General features: G+C 39.1%; 2 protein-coding genes across 7 annotated transcripts in view; both read left to right on the top strand.

Moving 5' to 3' along the window:
• Nucleotides 1-219: 219 nt before the first annotated feature.
• On the top strand, nt 220-9,682 carry SIKE1 (suppressor of IKBKE 1). Of its 2 annotated transcripts, none has more exons than XM_007169345.2 (5): nt 220-465; nt 699-804; nt 1,690-1,832; nt 3,040-3,153; nt 5,029-9,682. In XM_007169345.2, the coding sequence occupies exons 1-5, from the start codon at nt 307-309 to the stop codon at nt 5,128-5,130; spliced, it is 624 nt and encodes a 207-aa protein (XP_007169407.1). In that variant the 5' UTR covers nt 220-306; the 3' UTR covers nt 5,131-9,682. The 2 variants fall into 2 exon arrangements, with proteins under 2 accessions (XP_007169407.1, XP_007169408.1); XM_007169346.2 differs by lacking the exon at nt 5,029-9,682 and adding an exon at nt 4,672-4,997.
• Nucleotides 9,683-17,193: 7,511 nt separating this feature from the next.
• Nucleotides 17,194-22,784, top strand: part of CSDE1 (cold shock domain containing E1) — a 36,423-nt gene continuing 30,832 nt past the window's right edge. For all 5 annotated transcript variants that reach the window (XM_007169350.2, XM_007169349.2, XM_007169347.2 and 2 more), the window contains exon 1: nt 17,194-17,322. The gene's annotated coding sequence lies outside the window, so the exon portion shown is untranslated. The remainder of the gene's footprint in view (nt 17,323-22,784) is intronic.

Here is a 22,784-nt window from a genome sequence, read left to right as displayed (position 1 = left end):
AAAAGAGAAATTCGGACTAGCCCAGCCTTAACACAACTTGACCACCAGGCTGTGGAAACAGGAAACCAAGGGCGTGGCAAGGGCAAGCCTCCGGGGCTCTGCCCTGGGCGAGACTGCAAGAAAGCCCCGGGTTGAAGCGGGTCACCGGCCGCCTAGGCTGCCACTGCGCAAGCGCATATCGCGGCTACCGCCGAGGCGCCTTTTAAACGTACCCGGAAGTGACGTCTGTAAAGCTGAGACCGGCTCAGGGAGATCTGAACACTTCGCACAGGTGAGCGGTGCTGCGACTGTCGTCCTGGGGCCGCTATGAGCTGCACCATCGAGAAGATTCTGACAGACGCTAAGACTCTACTGGAGAGGCTGCGGGAGCACGATGCGGCCGCCGAGTCGCTAGTGGATCAATCGGCGGCGCTGCACCGGCGGGTGTCCGCTATGCGGGAGGCGGGGACAGCGCTTCCGGACCAGGTCAGGCAGAGGGTAGGGGTCCGTGCCCTCGGGTTCCGGGCACTTGAGGGGTGGAGGGTGCGGTAAAGTGGGCACTCGGCCTGGAATTTTGTCCTGGTGCAAGAGGGCGGTGGTGAGAACTTTCTGCGGGGTCGGGGCTGAGGATGCTGCCCTGAAGCTCTGCCTCCTGCCTATTAAGTTGCATCTGCGGCTGTTCTGTTTACTGCGCGATTAGTCTGTCTCTGTTTGTCCAGTATCAAGAGGATGCATCCGATATAAAGGACATGTCCAAATACAAACCTCACATTCTGCTGTCCCAAGAGAATACACAGATTAGAGACTTGCAGCAGGAAAACAGAGGTTGGTCAGGCCTTTTTGTGTAGTTATGATTTTTTCATATCCAGTAATATTTCATAAGTTCTTGCAAAACTGACAAACTGTTCACAAAAGCGCACATGCTGTATGTATTTCCAAGTCAGTACTTTTAACAGGAAAGTTAGACTGTGCTCGCCCAGTATCAGTAAAGTTTGTTACATTACCCTTTTCAAGGTCTTCTGATTTTTTATTTAAAGGCAGCTTATCGAAGAGGTGCTTAGTACAGTTGAATTATTTCATGGCTTATTAGGTGTCCCAAGGTGGAGGCTTGCATAACAAGAGAATATCCTCAAGGACTTAAAACTTAATATTTAAATATTAATTGAAATAAACATTAAAGCTAAGATTGAAAGTTTTTTTATGTTCCTTGTGCAAGGTGGAAGAGGTAAATCGTATCCTCGCGTGTATATTCTTGGGCTTGATGAATACATTATTAATGATAGTAGTATGAATAATTATTTGTGTATCAGTTTACAGAGGGCTTTCACGTGTATCATGCCATTGTATTCTTATATCTTCATTTTGAGGTAGACAAGCAAGGTTTTTATTATTACAAGGCAGATAAGAAATAGGCTCAGAGAGGTTAAATGATTTGCCTAAGAGTCGTAATCTCGTAACTCACAGAACTGAACTTAAACTCATGTCTTCTGAGGCCACATCCCGTGTTGTTTCTACCAGATTATGCTGCCACTGCCTAGAAAGATATTTTTCACATAGACCATAACTGTTGAGTTCTGTGGACTTAAACACTAATTAACAACTTTGGATTCATAATGTTACATAAAGTGTCATAAAATTCCAACTGTTTGAGTTTGGCTTTAGGATGTATCTCTCAGACATCACTGCCAAGTTATTTTATTTTTTTGATAGAGCTATGGGTTTCCTTGGAGGAACACCAGGATGCTTTGGAACTCATCATGAGCAAATACCGGAAACAGATGTTACAATTAATGGTTGCTAAAAAAGCAGTGGATGCTGAACCAGTCCTGAAAGCTCACCAGTCTCACTCTGCAGTAAGAAACTTTGATGAATAAATTCTAAATGAATTGAAATCTTGAAATTGTTTTAGATTGTGTGTTTGCTTTTGAAGAAAAGTAAGCTTGTTTTCCTTTCATGTTTATCACATTTGCTGTAGGTTTTACTATAGCTTTGTAAAGATATGAATAGAAAGAAGGGGGTAAAGGGCTGCTCAGGGCCTTTTATTTGAGTAAGACTAAAGTTCCTCCCCCATTCACCAAGATCTCTTTTCAAGATGTTAATGAATGCTTAGTTAGTTCTTCCACCAAACAGAATGCCACTTAGTGTTGAAGGTGCTCAGTAAATACTTGGGTGGTTATTATTGTACATTTCACTGGTCTGTAAGCTCCTTGGTTGTAAGGAGCATGAATTCATCTTTTATCCCTAACATAGTACTTGGCACATAGCAGGGGGTCAGTAAACTTTTATTAAACTGAACTACATAGCATCATACTGTGTTGTTAGGAGAGAGAAGTATGGTTTAAAAAAAAAAAAAAAAAAGACATGGCATAGTTTCTATACTTTGGTTGCTTATGATTTAACTTGGGAGACCGAGTAATTGTTCTTAAGTTTGTAGAGTGCTTCAGAGTTGTCATTGTACATTCACAGGTACTATATCATTTAATCCTAGATTAATAGATTGACACCTCACTATTACTGCAGTGGAATTTATGGAAGATAAGTTTCATCTTAGATCCCATTGAAAGCATTTTAATGACTTCAGTTAACTAAAGTCATAGGGCACAGGGATATTTTAAATATGTGAATGGCTTTCATCTGGACAAGATAATAATCTGTGGTCCAGAGGAGAAAACTTGATCCTTGAAGGAGACAGAGTTTAGCTTTTATGAAAAACTTGCTAAGAGATATGTCCAATGATAGAATAAGATACCTTGGAATATGGTAAGCTTCCTGCCAATAAAAGTATTCAAATTTAAGTTAAACAGCCACTTAGAGATAATGTCCAATATCCAATGGGTGGTTAGACTAGAATTGACCTTTTGAAAACAAATTATCTGTGAATATCGCAAGATAACTTTATTATGGCTTTACCTCTGAGGACTTAGATTGTAGTGAAACTCCTTTGTAACCTCTGTACCACAGATTAAATGAACTTTTAACATCATAATGCACATGTTTTCATGAACTTCATATCAATAAGAAGATGACTTTTTCACCTTTTTATTCTTAATATCCTCACAGGAAATTGAGAGTCAGATTGACAGAATCTGTGAAATGGGAGAAGTGATGAGGAAAGCAGTACAAATGGATGATGATCAATTTTGTAAGATTCAGGAGAAACTAGCACAATTAGAGGTAAGATTGTTGATATTTTAGGTTCACAATATTTTACAGAGATTTCAGACTCTGGAAGGTATGCCATCACTGTATTATCACTGTTAGGTACTGATGTTTCCTTTGTGGTCTGATTTAAAATTAAACTACATCCTCCATACCCTTTTCAAGAAAGGAAATGTAATCAGCAGCAAACAATGAAAATGCCAACTATGTATTGGCTAGAAATTGAGATATCATATTGAGAGGGTAGAGAGAGTGGAAGGGACAGAATACATGTGAGCTAAGGTGCCTCATCTGTTGTAAAAAGAACTCAAATAGGTAATGTCTAAACTTGATGATCAGGAAATAGCAGTACTGGGCATATTATGTAGAATTATGGAATACCAAAAGAAATAGATAAAACTATTAAAAGTGGTTGCCTTTGGGAAACAAAGTCAAGGGACTGCAGTCTATTTTATAAGTCTTATAGTCTTGATTTTTTAAAATTAATTTTTATTGGATAGTCTTGATTTTTTTAAAAAACTATTTTCATGTAATATTTTTATTAAAATGGGAATAATTTACAAAGAAAGGCTTGGGGTGTTAGTGTGCCCATAAAATTGTTAAGGAAAAGCATTACAATAGATCAGCAGTCCCCAACTTTTTTGGCACCAGGGACTAGTTTTGTAGAAGACAATTTTTCCACAGACTGGGGGTGGGGATGGGGGGATGGTTCAGGCGGTAATGTGAGCGATGGGGAGCAGCAGGGAACAGCAGATGAAGCTTCGCTCGCTCACCTCCTGCTGTGCAGCCCGGTTCCTAACAGGCCGTGGACCAGAAGCCATCAGAGGCCCAGGGGTTGGGGACCCCTGCAATAGATGATTTGAATGTTCCTTATTACAAGATGCTGTCATGGGCCCTTTGGGAAATACTAGAGAGGAAAAGACAGGGTACCTGCTCAGAGTCTAACAAAAGGAATAAGACTAGTAGTATTTTGGTATGAAATGGTATATAAATGCTAGGAGAGAGATACAGAGTATTGAGGGAAGCACTTTATATGGTACAAGGTTTAATGACCATGGGCTCTAACTCTCAGTGAAACCTGAAAATGCTATGGCTTCCCAGAATTTCCTGCAGAGAGAATAAGGATGAAGAGTGCAAACTGCCCTACCTGGAAATCAAAGGGAGGCAAGGTCCCAATTAGGAACTAGGAGTTAGTTAAAATGATAGAATGATCTTGTCTATGCCATCCCTAATTTATCTCACTTATGGAAACAGCCTAAGGAAATGTGGGACAAATTTTACTTAATATTTTAAGTGGAAAAAACATGGGCATTGGATTGAGACCCCAGCAATACCACATCTAAGTTGTCTAAGTTTGGACAAGTTTTTGGACTTTTGTGAGCCAGCGTCCTCATCTCAAAGAGAACATGGATGTAAGCAATGGTACTTACCCTACCTATTGTGTGAGATTATAGATGTAAGACACCCATGTGATACCTGGCTATGTGCCCAGTAATTCTTTTCCCCCTTTCCTTTCTTTCTCCAAAACCGTAGGACATCTAGGAGAGAAGATTGAGCAGAGTTAAATTATTATTAGGAATTTGAAAGACAGAAGAAACAATACTAAAACTTGTGGGAACCATAAAGAGTTTGACAAGCAGTGAATTCCTCAAGTGGAGAGGGACCTTGTTTTTTTCTGTGTAGTCCTAACACGTGGCATGTGGAAATTACTCAGTAAATGTTTTTTAAATGAATAAATAAGTAGAATTTTAGGAAATTCTCAGTTCTTTTGTTTCCTTAAAACTTTAAAAATTAAAATAATATGCTTTCTGTTTCAGGCCCAAAACAACGTGTTCTGATACAATTTGACAGTCAAAATACCTGAAATGAACATATACTTTTTTTTTCCAGCTTGAAAATAAGGAACTTCGAGAATTATTGTCCATCAGTAGTGAGTCTCTTCGGGTCAGGAAGGAAAACTCAATGGACACTGCTTCCCAAGCCATCAAATAATTCAACTTCTGAATGACGGCTGGAGATTGTTTATCGAGGAAGTTATTATCTCTCTATTCGAGTATTGTCCATTCAGTGTCTTGCCTCAGACTTGATTTAATGTTGATTAAATGTATCAAGTGGCAGTTTAGAATTCGCAGTCAAAAGTGGCTGTCCACGAAACAGTTTTTGGGTATGTTAGTGAAAATACTCACTAAAATACACTGAGTTTCACCATTCCTTTCTCTAAGAGACTACTTTTAATTTTTCATTTCTGGGACCTCAATTTATATAAACTGTTTTCAGCTCATTTTTGTTCTTTCATATCTCTGAAACTTAGAGCATTTTATTATAAACCAGCAATTTTATTTTATATAGGATTGTAAATTGCAATTCTTAAAAATTTTAAAAAGAGATTAGCTTTTTCAATCTATTTGGCATAAACCTGGATTTGTTTCCATTTGGGAAAAATAATACAATTCCACAGAAGTAGATTGGCAGATTCTCTAATTTGTAATGTCATTCACCTTTTTTGAAGTTTTAAGTCTCTCTGGTGCTAAGAGTTGGCACTTTATGGCCTGGTGTCTTTACTCTTAATTTGAGAGAACCTGTTGCTAGTCCCTGGGAAACATACTTGAAAATAAGTCAACTGTTTTTTTTCTAGTGGTAGTATAATCATCGTATTGTTCAAAGAATGCTGAAAAATTTGTCCTGTGTGTGTTTACGCACACATGTGCTCTTAGTTCAGATGCTAAAGGTAACTTTTATTTATTCTATTAGATGTTAGTAGTCAATTTTTCAATTTTGTCCTACTAGGAAATCTTCAGCTTGGGTAGTTTACCCAGTGTGAAGAAGATATGATAGGTTTATTCACATCATAGTTCTTAGGTACTACATTCTACAGTTTATATATAACTTTCATTTATAATTAAGAACCATCACTTACTTGGATGTCTTTCATTACTAGTACTAGTAGTTGGCTTTCTTTTTAGATCCATTTTTCACAAGGAAGCAAAGTTTTATCACTTAATGAGAGTTTATTACATTCATAGAAGCTGTGTTGAGATTCAAATGCTAAGTGGTCAGCTAGGCCCACTCATCATTTCATTCCCCCATCTCCATTTACTCACATTTCAAATTTATAAATTACTTCATGTAATACTATCAATTTAGGTTTGCCCAAAAATAATTGAAATAATGAATGCTAAACCTGTCAATATTTCCCAGTAACCGTAAGCACTATACTGCATGGGAGAGACACATCATTAGAAAGAGTTTTTTGTTAGTGCTTTGTGTGGTGTAAACTTTCTTTTGTACAGCCATAAAGAATTAACTCCAAATAAAACAACAGAATTTCTCCAAGATATCCTAAAAGCATCTGATCCCAGTAATACCAAAGGACTTTGCCTAAAATGGTAGGCTGTAATGAATCGGTATATGTCATTTTTGAATTTGTCAAATTTCTATTCAGAATCCTGCAAACAATTTCCACCCGAAGTGTGGACGTTTTTATCTCATTTCCTAAGAGTATGTAAACTTTTAGTCTAGCCATTTGCCTTGCAGTATATGCCCTAAGTGCCACTCTATGTTCCACAGTTCCATTCAGGAGGCAGGTACCCTATACCATTGGTCAGCTGCCATGGCCAGTTTTCAGTGAAAATGATAAGGTAATCAAATGGCCCATTAAACTATAACATGGTGTCCCTTTATCTGCTTTATGTTCCTTTAGAGTTGTTTGTAAAGTTCTTTACATCTCAGATACCAGGATAAATCTAAATGTTAACTTTTCCCCCTGGCAAATCAAAAGCTTGAAGCATGAGCCTCAAGAGTTCTCAGCACCCTATATAATATGAATTCTAGCTGGTGTTAATACTATGAAAATAGTGTGTAGTTAGAAAATTGAAGGGGAGAAGGAATGTTCTTGACTTTGGTCTGAATGGGTATGAAAGGTTACTTTGCAGTGGATGACGGAACTTGACTGGTGTGCAAAATTTTAGTACAAACTTATCTTTTCTAATAAAAATCTCATTTTGAGAATATCAGCTAATTTTACTCAGTAATGAGTCTAATTATTAGGAAGTGCAAGGGTTTATTTTTCACTTATATAGCAACCTGTCAGGTACACAGGGTTTTTCATAAATACTAATTATCACATTGTAGTTCGTATAACTATAAATAGTTGTTTCTGAAATGGTTTTAGACGTTTCCTCATGGTTAGAAATCATAAGTTACATGATTACAAGTTAAAGTATAAAATTAAAACTGTTTGGAAGTATCTTGGAAAAATGTGTAAATATTATTGATACCTACCTTTATTACCTTATATTAATACCTTATGCATAATTTGATTCAAACATTGAAGGTCTATTTTAGTGTTCCTCAAAATGTGGTTCACTGACCTACTACAATAGAAGTTTGGGGATGGAATCTAGGAATTTGTATTTTAATAATCATCCCAGATAACTTCTAAGGACACTAGTTTGAGACTGTCTAGTCTACTATGTTAGGCACTTCATTTGGAGTTATGAATTTTAAAAAGCAGGGGGGAGGCATTGACGGTGTTTTTGAAGAAAAATCTGGTAGAAGAGGCAAACAATGTGATAAATCCAATATAAGGATGTATAGAGTACAGAGGAGGGACTATTTACAACTTGAGCATCCAATAGAGACAAAATGAGTAGGAGAACTAGAAAGCTGAGTGCTTTCTAGTTATTATATAATCTCCATTTCAACTGTACCTCATTTTACAGATACTCAGGCACGAGGAGGTTGTTATTATTCCAAACTGAAACCAAGATTCAAACCCAGACTTGAACATACTCTTAACCATTAAGTTAAGATTCCTTTAAATGCCAAATACTATTCAGAGTTCAAGTGGTTCTTGAGAGGAAAATATTTCATTAATGGCGCAAAAGATACACCACAGCCCATATATTAGAAAATATTATGAATTTAATAAATGGAGTCTTAAGGAATGAGACATAATTGTCATCTGTTTTCTAGAGTGGTGTAGCTCAGAGTGCGTGCGTGCAACTGAAAAGAACAATGCTTAATCAGTGCTTAACAGTCCTTTGTTGATACATACAGGAAAAGGTGCAGTTCTGTCTTTCAAATCTGCCTCCTTAGCATATTGTTTTTCAGCCTTCACGCAATTTTCTTGTTGCAGGAAGGTTGCTGCTCTGCCAGAAGTCATGTCCATGTTTGAAGGCAGAAAAAAAAGGGAAATGTCGTATGCCAGCTATATGTATTCTCTTTTATGAGGAAACACAATGCTTTCCCAGAAATCCAGACAGACTTCCCTTTGTCTTATTTGCCTGACCTGTTACATGGTCACTTCTAGCAGCAAAGGAAGCTGGGACATAGCTGCCGCAAATAAAATCAGTATTCTATTAGCAAAGAGGAAAGAGTATTGAGAAAGCAGCTAACAATGTCTGACACAAGTCCTCTTACACTGAATAGTTTTTAACAAGTGTAAGCATTAGCCAAAGGAGTGTGTTGGTGTTGAGTGACCAAGGAATGGGCTGCGGAAGACATCTGTCATTTCTTTTTAGGCTGCCCATTATCCTAACTCCTATACTATAGTTAGGGAACCCATCACCTAATGAGGCAGAGCCTTCCTCCCTCCTAAAAAATTTGAAGGTGTCAGATGTTTGTTTTCCCAGCCACTTTGCAGCCAGGGAAGATACCTCTTCCTTAAAAGTTAGTGATACAAAGAAGCAGGGAACTATGCTGAATTCTTTGAATAAAGGCAGTGACTACAACACTGGCTACTACATCCACCTCCACAGAAGGAGCAGCAAGTGGCTGTACTGACAACATTCAGTATCCAGTGTCAGCAAAGTCAGTGGTGTGAGCTGCAGTGTCTCTGCCCCAGTGGACACCGTGGGGTCTTCACTGAAGCAATGATCTGAAGTGATTATAGAGGTTGTATAGCCTCTAATTCTGGTTTTCTGGCTATCCAGAGATCCTGAGGATTACCTGAGGATTATTAGCTTTTAATAAAATCACTTTTTGTTAAAATTAACCTGAATTGACTATAATTAAGAACGCTGACTGATAAAATAAGCATAGTTTAAAAAGCAACAATGCAAATATAAATTTTGTCAACACATTATGCATAATTTTGCCCTTATGTTTTAATGTAATTTCTGACTTATAAAAAGATGTGACATGCAAATAAATTATCAAGCATAATAATTCATAACCTAATTTAAGAAATAGAACATTACCCATATGTTACATTTATTTATTTGTGCTCCTCTCCTGTCTCTACCCCCTGCTCCCTCTTTTTAATAGTTTTATCACATGAGAAAAGACCTAAAATATGTATATAACACTAAAGTGACATTTTTTAGTTTTGCTCCTTTTTGAGCTGTATGAAAGTGGTATTAGACTGTATAGTAGTCTATAGGGATTTGATTTTTTTCACTCTTCATTATGTTTCTAAGATTCATTGTGTTGTATATAGTTGTCATTCATTTTCATTGATGTACTAGATTTCATCATGTGACTACAGTATATTGTTAAGAGATACATACATATAAAATAATAAAATTATACATTTTTAAAAAAATCCTTGCTAATATCTGACTCCTAATTTTTAATTCTTCCTCCATCTACCTCATTGATATTAGACACATTTCACTATAAGCAGTTGTATTTCGTATTCTGCAGTTATTTCACTTGCAGTTGTCTCATGGCAACCTTCCAAGTGGATTAAGGAGTATTATCCACTAATATTCATAGTGGAAAGCAGATGATGCTTTTTCTTTTGTCACTCTCCAAGAATGCTTAAGAGGAAGTGGAACCTTCAGAGCTTCGATGAACTACAATTCACTCAACATTTCGTCTAGCCTCCTGGAAATGGATTTCTGTATGTTACTGATCCTAAGATTCATTTTTATTTCATACTTTAATGTCTCTGAAATTGGGATATGTCTTATACATGTAGGGGTTGTCATCTAGTTGATTCTAAGCGTAAGAAAATTGGTTTGCATTCCTGGTGGTGTGACTGGATAAAGTCAAGTTCTTGATATTTCAGTCAACAAACTAAGGACCATTTGAGAAAGGAATGGGGGTTTAGCTGTTTTCTGTGAACTTTCCATTAGCACTTACTGTAAAATCAGGAGTGCCAGCATAAGAATTTGGAGTATGGCTGTATTCATTTTCTATTGCTATGTAACAAATCACCACAAATTTAGCAGTTTAAAGCAACACCTATTTATTATCTTACAGTTCTGTAAGTCACAAGTCCATGCACGGCTCAGCTGGGCTTTCTCAGGATCTCACAAGGCTGAAGTCAAGGTATCATCCGAGGCTAGCATCTCGTCTAAGGCTCTGGGCCCTCTCCCATACTCACATGGTTGTTGGCAAAATTCACTTCCTTGCAGGTGTAGAACTCAGAGGCCTTCAAGGCCCACAGGAGATCATCTCTGACTTCCCTTGTGTTCTACCTCTAGACTCCCTTTTAAGAGCTCATCTGGGGACTTCCCTGGTGGTCCAATGGTTAAGACTCTGTGCTTCCAATGCAAGGGTCACAGGTTCGATCCCTGGTTGGGGAACTAGGATCCCACATGCTGCCGGTATGGCGAAGATAAAGTCTCCAGCCACTGAGGGGGAAGAAAGAGAGAGAGAGAGAGAGAGAGAGAGAGAGAGCTCACCTGATTAGGTTAGGCCCACACAGAATAAGCTCCCTCTTGATTAACCCAACTGATTAGATATCTTAATTACATCTGCAATGATCCCTTTTGCCATTGACGAGATATAAGTGATATCCTCTAAGATCTACAAGCCCAACCCATGCTCAAGAGGAAGGAATTATACAAGGCAAGTGTACCAGGTGATAGGAATCTTGGTGATCATCTTAAAATTCTGCCTACCACAGTGGCTTCTGGCAGCTTGGAATAAAATCCTGGAGACAACAATGAAACACTCTTAGGAAATGCTGCATTACCAGTATTCTTGGTGGCCCAAGAATACTTCTGTGTGGAAAAACCTGCACATCTATGAGACAAAAAAGAGATTTATTAGCAAGATCCACCAATGCATGCTAAAATAAGTGGACTAAAGTTCAAACAGAAAAAGGATATTTGCATAGTCTCTTATCAGTTTCCCAGAGTTGCCATAACAAATTACCACAAACTGGATGGCTTAAAACAACAGAAATCTATTCTCTCACAGTTCTGGAGGCTGGAAGTCTGAAATCATGGTGTTGGCAGGTCGGTTCTTTCTGGAGGCTCTGAGGAATAATGTGTTCCATGCCCCTTTTCTAGCTTCTGGCAATTCCTGGCATTCCTTGACTTCCATATGCATCATTGCAATCTCTGCCTTCTCAGTCTTCACATTGTGTTCTCCTTATATGTCTCTGTGTCCAAATTTCCCTCTTTTAAGGACACTGGTTGTTGGATTAGGGTTTATCCTAGTCCAGTATGACCTCGTTTCAACTTGATTATATCTGCAAAGATCCTATTTTCAAATAAGGCCACATTCTGAGTTTCTGGGTAGACATGAATTTTGACAGGACATTGTTCAATCAAGTATGGTCTCAAAGTATCTCCACCACAATATTTAATTATTATAAAGGGAAAAACAGTAATTTTACCATGAAGAATCCTGGCAGACAACACTGACCAATTGATTAGGTAAACATCACTAATAATACTTTTCAACATCATATAAGCCCTGATACAATGCAATGAGAAGGGTACATGACCTCTGTAACATTCTTCCAAATAATGCATAACCTCAATCTAATCAAGAGAAACATCAGACAAAACCGAATTAAGGGAAGTTTACAAAATAACTGACCAATATTTTCCAAAGCATCTAGGTAATGAAAGACAAGGAAAAGCTGAGGAACTGTCATAGGATAGAGTAAACTAAGGAGACATAGTATTAAATGTAGGGTGGGATCCTGGATTTGATTCTAGGAGAGAAAATGGATATTAGAGAAAAAACTGGTGAAACCTGAATTAATTTTGTAGTTAATATTATTGGGTCAAGGTTAATTTCCTACTTTTGAAAATTGTTCTATGGTGAGGTAAGATTAACATAATAGAAAACTGGGTGAAGGGTTTATGGGAACTTTCTGTGCTGTTATTTCTAATTCTTTTGTAAGTCTAAAATTATCTCAGAACAAATATGCATTCCCCTGATTACTAATGAGGCTGAGCATAATTTCAAATGTTTATTTGCCTATACAGAGATTTTTTTAATATAGACATTCAAGTCTTTCCTCCATTTTCCTTTTCTTTGATTTTTTTTCTTATCGATTGATATGTATTAATTTACTATATATTCATGATAATACATTGTCAGCTTTATACGTTGCAAATATATATTCTCCTAGTCTGTTGTTTTTTTATTTTTTTATGCTGCCTCTTGATGTATGGCATTTTCAAAATATGTTCAGGCACTTCCCTGGTGGTGCAGTGGTTAAGAATCCGCCTGACAATGCAGGGGACACAGGTTCGAGCCCTGGTCTGGGAAGATCCCACATGCCACGGAGCAACTAAGCCCGTGCACCACAACTACTGAGCCTGCACTCTAGAACCCGTGAGCCACAACTACTGAGCTCGCACGCCTAGAGCCCGTGCTCTGCAACAAGAGAAGCCACTGCAATGAGAAGCCCACGCACTGCAACGAAGAGCAGCCCCCAATCGCCGCAACTAGAGAAAGCCCGCATGCGGCAACAAAGACCCAACGCAGCCATAAATAAATAAATTTTATAAAAAATAAAAACATGTTCAAATTTATTACTAAAAAGAAGGAGATTCAGAAGAGTAGGACTAGTAAAGAAGTTTTAGGAATACCTTAACTAATTTACTTTGCTTTTTTTCTTGCTTTATATACACACAAGTGTGACATAATTTTTTTTAAAAAAACTAGGTCTAAATTAGTTTAAAAGGGCTCTTTTAATAAATATAAAATTCTAAGTAATAAAAGTATTATGTCATAGTGTGCTGCTTTTTTTTTTTTTTTGGCTGCGCCAGCACAGCTTGCAGGATCTTAGTTCCCCAACCAGTGATGGAACCCATGCCCCCTGCAATGGAAGCACGGACTCCTAACCACTGGACCGCCAAGGAACTCCCTATGTCATAGTGAAAATGGCAACATTTTCTTCTTGCTGGTACATAAATAATGATGTATCACACAGTCAATACTGTCTTAGATTTAATTAAATAAGTATAATTCATTCATTCAATGAACATTTATTAAGTACTGTTATCTCAGTCACTATCCTAGGTTTAGAGGATACAGTGATGAACCAGAGAACTGAAGCTTACATTATCGTTCAGGAAGTAGGGCAATGAAAAATTAAATTCATAAATGTGTTAATTTTGGATAACAATACATGTTATAAAGACAATAAAACAAGCTAATATTGTTATGGAGAGCAATGGTAATAGTGGGTACTTTTACTTTAGAAAAGATCTTTGTGAGGTGGTAACATTTGGGCTGAAACCTGAAAGATAAGAAAGTGCCAAATATCTGATGATTTGGGGAAAGAGCATTCCAGGCAGAGGCAAGAGTAAAGGCAAGGATTCTGAAGTAGGAACAAATTTGCAATGTTGGTGGCAGTGGATTAAAACACAGTGAACCAGGGGTTAGAGACTTAGTAGAGACTAGGTCATTTAGGCCTTGTATTATAGATCATTGTAGAAGAGTTTGGATTTTATTCTAAATACAATTGGTTTTATTTTTAATTAAATTTGAAATAGGCTTTGCTCCATGCTTCTCTCTGGCTGATTCCCAGAGCTAAAATGTTATGGTGATTACTTTCAGTGCAGCAGCTTATGATGTCCACATAATTCTTCCGTTAAATGCAATGTTGACGTTTTAAAGGGAAGCATCATAGGGATTACCTGGTGGTGCAGTGGTTAAGAATCCACCTCCCAATGCAGGAGACATGGGTTCGAGCCCTGGTCCGGGAAGATCCCACATGCCACGGAGCAACTAAGCCCGTGCACCACAACTACTGAGCCTGTGCTCTAGAGCCCGTGTGCCTAGAGCCCATGCTCCGCGACAAGAGAAGCCACCGCAATGAGAAGCCTGCGTATCACAATGAAGAGTAGCCCCCCGCTCACCACAACTAGAGAAAAGCCTGCGTGCAACAACGAAGACCCAATGCAGCCAAAAATAAATAAATAAATTTATTTTTTTTAAAAAAGGGAAGCATTATATAAAGCTTCTGCCTTGGGCTTCCCTGGTGGCGCAGTGGTTAAGAATCTGCCTGACAGTGCAGGGGACATGGGTTCCAGCCCTGGTCCGGGAAGATCCCACATTCCGTGGAGCAACTAAGCCCGTGTGCCGTAACTACTGAGCCTGCGCTCTCATCCATCACTGCTCAAGAAAACCTTATAAATGTGTAAGGGATGCTTACTTTTTTTAAAAAATTTATTTTATTTATTTTGGCTGCGTTGGGTCTTCGTTGCTGTGCGCGGGCTTTCTCTAGTTGCAGCAAGCGGTGGCTACTCTTCCTTGCGGTATGCAGGCTTCTCATTGCGGTGGCTTCTCTTGTGGAGCACGCGCTCTAGGCGCGTGGGCTTCAGTAGTTGTGGCTCGCGGGCTCTAGAGCGCAGGCTCAGCAGTTGTGGTGTACGGGCTTAGTTGCTCCGCGGCATGTGGGATCTTCCCGGCCGAAGGCTCAAATCCGTGTCCCCTGCATTGGCAGGCGGATTCTTAACCACTGCACCACCAGGGAAGCCCAGGATGCTTGCTTTTGATTCTCGAATAGACTCCAGAGAAATGTGCTTATTGATAATGGTAGAGAAAAAAAAAATCCACAACTATAATCAATCTCATTGTCTATGTTTCTCGAAAGAAAAATTAGTATGATAAATAACCAAAAATATATGCAACTTTTAAATTCTGATTATTATTTCTTAATGGAGTAAATATCTTCCCCAAATCCATGATTACCCTGTTGTATAGGAAATGGTTTCCCAAGTGACTTCACAAGCTTCTGCTTTAATTAACTTCAGTTTAAAAAATAAACATAAAAATATAACTACATTTTGGGGTTTTTTTGACTTCAAGATTAATCTGAAAAAATATTATTGCCTTAAAATGTGATCTCCTAAGAATGAAACCTACCTCTACCTAAAAATGAAACCTATGAGTGGTACTTGTAGAAAGACTAAATCATTTAAACTAGTGATTTAAATCAATGATTTAAGACTAAATCATTTAAACTAGTGAATTACTCCATCTTTTACTTTAATGCATCAGAAGCTAAAATGTATGCTTCTGGATTGATACACATTTGCATTTTGTGTTAAGTGTAATTTGATACTAATTATGGACCAAGGAGGAATTTAAAGGCAATTGAGACATAGAATGAGGATGATAAAATAGTTACATGGTTTAAGAAGGTCTTTAGAAGCTATGTGTGATGGTAGAAATCGAGACTTTATTCTTATTAATAGGACTTGTATTTATAGAATTTAGTGAGGCTATTATTTTTTACATTTCCCGTTGCTGTGATATTTGAGAATGTGTGCTCTTAGACCTAATTCTACTTTTAGCCCAGCTTCACATGACCTTATTTCTAGTGCAAGAGCCCAGGGCAGTTTCTCTGTAACACTAGATTAGAATATCCAAACGAGATCTATTGCTGGGGAGGAGAAATCTTAATTTAAGATTTGGACAGAGGAAACAAAACAGCTAGGTTGACATATTTACATTCTGTACTTCCCAACAGAACACTCCACTTTCTAACAAATTCTTACATTGTTGTTCAGTGCTATTCATTCAACAAGCTTTTGAGGGTTGTCTATGCCAGGCACTGTCAGGAAAGAGCGATGCAAAGATGAATGTCACAGGCCCTGTCCTAAAGAATCACTAGCTAGTATAAACTAATAATTACAATAAAGTGAGCTATGAAAGCGCTGAAAATGAAGCAAATATCTGTGCCTGGGAAAGCGTGGGAAGGCATCAAAAAGAAGAGGCAGCTTGGAGGTGGTATGGGATTAGACCAATAGCAACAGAGGTGGAAAGAAAAATCTTTGAACATCAGAAGTAAGATACTACCTCCTCTTATAATTCAAGATGATTTGCTCAGAAATGAGCTGCACCTTTCCTTCATTGCAGTTATTTCAATGTGTATGTTCAGATTTTGGTTTTGTGATTACTGAATGATGCTAGACTGAAAGTTCCTTGAGGACAGAACCATGACTGTTTGTGTTTACTATAGTATACACCCCAGCGACGACGCATACAAGATGCCGGACAAATAAGTGTTGAAGGGGAAAATAAAGTGGTGGGAGAGTTCTCAGGAGCGTAACTGGTCATTTTTTATCCAATATTGTCAAGTGAGAGAGCCACAGAATCTGTGAAAAACCATTCCTCTCACCAGAGGGGACTCCTCTATCGTTTGGCAAGGTATATATAATTCATTGCACTTTTCTGGGGCCAGAATTAACCATTTTCCTCCTTCCCTCTTTCCCTGTGGGATGAGTCATCCATTTGCCCTGATTTCAACCTTTCGGTTACTGATTCACCCCTTTGATTACCTGATACACTATGTAGATCTTCTGTTAACTAAAAAGGTCAGTTGAAGGAGTTTGTTTTTTTAATGATTATGCTACCTTGCTCACTCTTGTCTGTCTGTTGCAAGCAACATAGTTTGTGGGAAACAAAGTTCTCACGTATGGCATTCAAATTACCTTGCTAAAAACCTAACTCTATATTAAATAAAAGTCCAGTCTAATGTAGCGGACAAGAGAAAGAAAGCTTGCACTGTGAATAAAGAGGAACTGGGGTTTGGGGAACTTCCGGATTATCGCTGAGAAAAGAGAAATCCTTTATATGACATTCCTGATATGCCCTCCTAATTGTTCGCCTTCAAGGTTTATCCTGGTCTCGGGGCCTAAAACATAATCAGGTTTGCAAAGATCAGAGACGCCGAAAGTCACCCTCCACCCCGTCCCGTGCGTCCCACTGAAGTCAGCAAACACCGAGATTGCTTCCTGCAGCTCACGGAGGAGGGGAACTAAGGGAACGTAGACACCACCTCGGTTGTGGTTAAGCGCAGCGCACTGGCCGGCGTCACTGAGCCCTCGTGCGCAGGCGTACTAAGGGTACGTTCCCCGCCCCCCCTTCCTGTGCACGCGCTCCAAGCCCTCAACTCTCGCGAGAGAAGCGAGATTTATTCCTACGTACCGGGCCGTGCTGCTTATGGCGGCGCTGGAGAGGGGGCGCTGAGCTGTTGGGGTGAGTACGACCTCAGGGTCCAACTGGGGGTAGCAAGAAGCCACGTTAAGGGCGGATGAGAGGACCAAGACAAACGGGAGAGACTTCTGAGGCACGGTGGGCACTCCTAGAGCTCCGGGTAGAGAAGATACCACCCTGAGTCCCTGCCCCGGGCTTTTCCACCTGGCTCCCGTTCAACTGTCTAGGCCTCACGTAGGGCTGCAGAGCAGAAACGAAGAGTCTAGGCCAGGCGGTCGCACGTGGTGGTGGTGGTGGTGGTGACTAAAGTGGGGGGAGGGAGCGAAAATGGAGGCTCCGACCGCAGCCAAGATGGAGGCAGGGGTGCGGGGCTCGGGCGCGGAGGCTGCTGGGAGTTGTAGTCTGGCTGCTTCCTTCTCTGCGGCTTGGTGGGGGGAACGAGAACTACAAGTCCCGGCGGGCGGGGCGAGGGGGTGGTGGCGCGGTCCTTTGTGTGAGACTGGAAGAGCTGGAGGCATAGAAGAGGGGCCTATTCTGACTCTGAACCCTGTGGTATCTTGGCCATCACCTGCTTGGGGATCTGACTACGAGTACCAGAGCGCAGTGCGGCAATGGCGCCTCCTTTGTGTATGGACTGAGACCCCGCTCCATCTAACTGCTTAGAGACACCTCCTTTCCTCGGCCACATCTGGCACGGTAGTGCGGCCGAATTGTCATCCTTATGTCCATTCACCTAGAGCTGTTTATCTTGGGTCTCAACACCCAACCTTCCCCTCTAGTCCTCCCCTTCGGCTTCTTGAGAAAGAGAACCAGCCTCTAAACTTAGGCACATGGCTCTCACCCTTCTAATCCTGGGGTTAGGGCGAACTCGGTGAGAACTCAGTGGAGTTCTCCTTACTCCTCCTCTGGTTCTTATGGTGTAAGAGCCCGGCCCATATTGTGCAATGAAAGGCATGGCTTCGTCATTCTATGTAGAATTCGTTTTTTAGAGCCCTGGTCGTAGACACTTTCGAGGTTCTTAACCATCCGATGTATCATAAGTAGGAAATCTTAGTGCTACGGTTCTTTTTGCTTTAAGGTTTTCCTTTAGAAACACCCAGTAGCTCCTCTCTTGCCTGACAAGTGAGGCAGGGAACCCTCTCTAAAAACAGCCTTCAATCCGCAAATACAAAAGCTGAACGTTGTTGTGTGAGGTAATTTCCTTGTTTTGCACCTAAAATGAGCAAAAGAATGTGGTCCTCTTTAAACAGTTGGTAGACAGGGTGAAGGAGGAGGGAGGACGCCCAAAGGCACTTTGGTAGTTAAATCTTTAAATCCTTCCTGTGGGAGACTTAGCTTTTTATCAGGATGGTATGAACTGGCAGCTCTTGACTAGAGCTACCAACCTATAAAATGTAGGTACCAAATTATAACCCGCTGATATAAGTTATTCTATATCAAAACGCTGAGTAATTTTCGAGTTTCTAGAAGGGAAGCATTTTCAATACTACGTTGAGGGGCAGTATAATACTTTTGTGCCCTTTTGGTACTAACCAATATTGGGTATTCTTGGTTTGGGTAAGGAGGGGGTTTTATACTTGAATAGGCATATGTCTGAGTCATAAAATCTTGATAAATTTTCAACCTTGTTTTTTTTTTTTTCCTTTTAGCCATAGGCCCGAAATAAAAGAGATGGTAGTGGTTTGAGTGATTTTGCAGCTGCTCTGGATGTTTACCATCGAGATGAGTATTTATAGCAGCTGAGTTGAAAAGTAAAGCATTTGAGGCACAGAAGATAGGTTTTCTTTTTTTGTAAATAAGTTCTGACTTGACAAGTATGACCTCTAGAGTATGGTTGAAAATTCTGGTAAATTCCCAGCAAATAAAAAATGAGAATGTGGAAGCTGACATGTAGTCCTGCTTTATCCTACTCCTGTTTTCCCTTCCCTCCATCTAAAGACACACAATGCAGGACAATTACAACATTTAAAAAAATATTTTCTTTTAAATTGTGGTAAAATATACATAATGGAATTTACCGTTTTAACCTTTTTTTTTTTAATTTTTAAGTGTACAGTTCAGTAGCATTAAGTTCATTCACATTGTTGTGAGGACCAGACTTTTGACAAGGTAGTTTAAACATGGAAATGCCGTGTGGGCAGATTTTTAAGGAGTTGAATTTGAGGACTGCATTACAAAACAAAAATCTTGAGATCTTGTTAAATAAGTACAAGGCATTGGTTTGCTTTCTTAGTTTGGTCTTTTCAAAAATCAAAGGGGGACTACTTTGAGATTTTTGACCCAGACTGTCTTATGGAGAGCTGTAACTTGTAGGATTTTTCATGATAGAGAATTACAGCTAGAAGAATTATAACTGTATTTTTTAAGACTTAATAGCTGGAATGTCTTCAGTGGTGAAATTGCTGTGGTGGGGGTGACTTGTTTTCTTGAATCCCATCATTTCTTGCTGTTAAATGCTTTCTGCCAAATCAAGATTTTTAAAAATTCCTTTGTCTTGGTATTAGAATGTTTTCCGCTTGCATGTGTGAGTACCTAGTTAAAGAAAGAATTCAAAACTTTTTTCCAGTTCATACATACTGCCAAGCCAGAGGAATTCTTAGATGTTTCTCTTTTGCTACATTTTTTATTAGGGGTATTAAACTGAATATTGTGTATTGAAAGATTATTTTTGGAGCATTATATGTCCTTTTAGGCTGAGGTATAATATTAATGTGTAGTTGAAAATAAATTGATCGGCAGTTTATTAACGTTGAACCTGTAGGCTATCCATTGGTTTGCAGCTGCAGCCAATATATAACCAGTTAGTTGTTTGCATTTCTGCTTCTCGGATGTAGTTAAGTGCAAACTCCTGCTATGGGCAGGTTTGCTAGGTACTGCCTCCTTTTATCAGTGAAGGTCTTTGTTCAAGGGCCTTACATTTACTATTGCTTTATTGGGCATGCCAATGCCTTTTTCCCCTCATCAGTCTATATCTGCTCTGACCAGTGTGATAGCCATTAGCTGTGTGTGGCCATTGTGCACTTGAACTGTGCACAGTTCTGAATTGAAATGTGCTGTAATATAAAATAAGCATTGGATTTCCAGGGATGTTAAAAACATGTCAGTTACCTGTGGGAACTGATGACATTTGGATTTGGTTAAATAAGATAATTAAAATTAGTTTCACCGTTCTTTCAAGTTCATAAGGTTACTAGAAAATTTTAAATTACATATGTGGCTTGCACAATAGTTCTGTTGGTTGGTGCTGGTCTCCACTATTCTTTGATTTTTGTGTCTGGAGCATTTCTTCAGCTTCTTTCCACACTGGCAATTGTCCTATTTCAAAGTATTAGTATATGTAAAAGAAGTTAAGTGATGGGTGGGTGTATAATTTTAAATATCTAGTAACAGCACAATTGTTATTACTAAAGTAAACATATAGAAAAAGATGGTTGCAGCAATTTGATTTTCTCTTATTTCCGCTCAACGTGTTGATGACTTAAATTGTTTTAAGGTGGTTAATTATCTAAACTTTATCATTTTCCTTAGATCCCAAAGTAAAACTGAATTAAAACCTATTAGGCACTTCAGTTATACAGGTTAGAGAAAAATGTGATAAACTTGTCTTGGGTTAATGCATTAATAAATACCAACTGGGGAGTTAAGGCAAGAATGAGTGTTAGTCATATAAATCAACAATAGAGAACCTTTTCAGTACCGTGCTGCCTATTTGAGTCTTTGCCCTTATTCTCAAAGGAAGTACTCTGAAGAAAGTGGGTTAGGTGGAGGGACTTTTATAGACTGGTTTAGCATTTCTTTAACATTCTTCCCAAGTGAATGCTGTACAGACTTTGAGTATAATTTGTCAAAATGATAAACTGGGTTATGTGATAACATTTTAGATGGAGTGATGCCATATAAATGTATTAGTTCAACATGTATTAGTTTAGTGCCTACTGTGTGCCCAGCTTCAGCTAAGCCTTTGCGATGAAGCAGCGAACTGGAGGAGACAGTAAATAACAGAACAGGTGATGATAGTTTTAAGGCAGGTGAAATAGGGCATGACTGTTTGGATTATCAGATCAAGTAAAGGAAAACTAACTTCTAAAACAGCATGACATAATTGATAATTAACTAATGGTGATAGTGTTCCCATACAGAGCAAAGGGAAAAGGAGTTGATTACTTAGTAATCAGGGAGACTCTCAGATCCACATTTAAATTGTTCCTTAGTTTTTTTATTAGTACTCTGTATTTCATGTGACTTAAGCATCTAGCTTTGGGGGCGGGGGGGGGGAGGTTGTAGGGGGTACACTTATGTTCAGAGGATTAAAGCAAAAGAATTGGTCAGTACCACCCATGAATGTTAATAATCTTAGCATGAGTGGATAGCAAATTTATTAAAATGCCCAATGGGTATCTTTTAAAAGAAGAGGTTATTTCTTGATTGGATAATTAAGACTTTATACAGTTCACCAAAACAAAATCTTTTAAAGTTGGTGGACCTGTCTACCAACTTGAATTGTGTCTTTTGCTGTTACAGATTAACTATCTTTTGCTGTATTATTTTCTGCTGTGGTAAGTTTAGCAGTACCTGGTTAAGTGCTATCGGGGGCTGTGATAAAGAAATAAACTTGAGTTTGTCTCTCAGAAATTTGAAATATAATTGAAGGAACAAGATACATAAACATGTAAGTAAAGTGCAGAAATGATTTGGTACCAAAAAGCATGATGCCAGCAGTGGGAGTTACTGTAATAAATCTGTGCTGGAATGGTCAAGAAAGGCTTTTTTTGTCGCATTGAAGATAACAAAATGTATTCTTTGTGGAAAGACCCATATACACAAAGACTAGAATTCAGGAATCTCCCAAGAGTTGCGTTTAAGAATTAGGGAGGAAAATGCACCTATCTAGAAGAACTGGAGAGCAGAAGAAGGTAAAGATGTAAAGATAGAACAGACACACCTTGAATGGTAGCGTTAAACGCTGGCTGCAAGTCAGAAACACCTCGGGGGCAGGGTGGGAAAGAAAATATACCAATGCCTAGGACCTAACCCCAGTTAAATTAGAATCTCAGGGTGGGATCCAGGCTCTAATTTCCTCCCCCCCATGTCCCAGGTGGGTTCGATTTGCAGCCAGGATTAAGAACTTCCCATTTAGAGTGCTGGAAAAATCACTGAGGATTTTGGACAAGGAGATGAGATGAATGAGATGAAATTGGAATTTTAGATAAATCAGTCTGGTAGTGTTATGTGGCAGAATATGAGAAGGGTTGACACTGGAAGTTAGCAGATGTGTCAGACCCCTGGACTAAAAATATGTCATTTAGGGCAAAAGATGAATACACAAGGTATCTTGAAATATTTTTTTTTTTTTTTTATAAATTTATTTATTTATTTATTTATTTTTGGCTGTGTTGGGTCTTCATTTCTGTGCGAGGGCTTTCTCCAGTTGCGGCGAGCGGGGCCACTCCTCATCGCGGTGCGCGGACCTCTCACTATCGCGGCCTCTCTTGTTGCGGAGCGCA

This window comes from Balaenoptera acutorostrata, chromosome 1 (assembly GCF_949987535.1).
Source record: "Balaenoptera acutorostrata chromosome 1, mBalAcu1.1, whole genome shotgun sequence".
Taxonomy (NCBI): Eukaryota; Metazoa; Chordata; class Mammalia; order Artiodactyla; family Balaenopteridae; genus Balaenoptera; species Balaenoptera acutorostrata.
This window is presented reverse-complemented; position numbering and strand designations above follow the sequence as displayed.

Bases quoted from the DNA above. Each gene is read 5' to 3' on its own strand.
- SIKE1 (XM_007169345.2), top strand. From the start codon at position 307: ATGAGCTGCACCATCGAGAAGATTCTGACAGACGCTAAGACTCTACTG. The intron at 466-698 runs GTCAGGCAGAGG...CTGTTTGTCCAG, and splicing joins GGACAGCGCTTCCGGACCAG to TATCAAGAGGATGCATCCGA. The intron at 1,833-3,039 runs GTAAGAAACTTT...ATATCCTCACAG, and splicing joins CTCACCAGTCTCACTCTGCA to GAAATTGAGAGTCAGATTGA.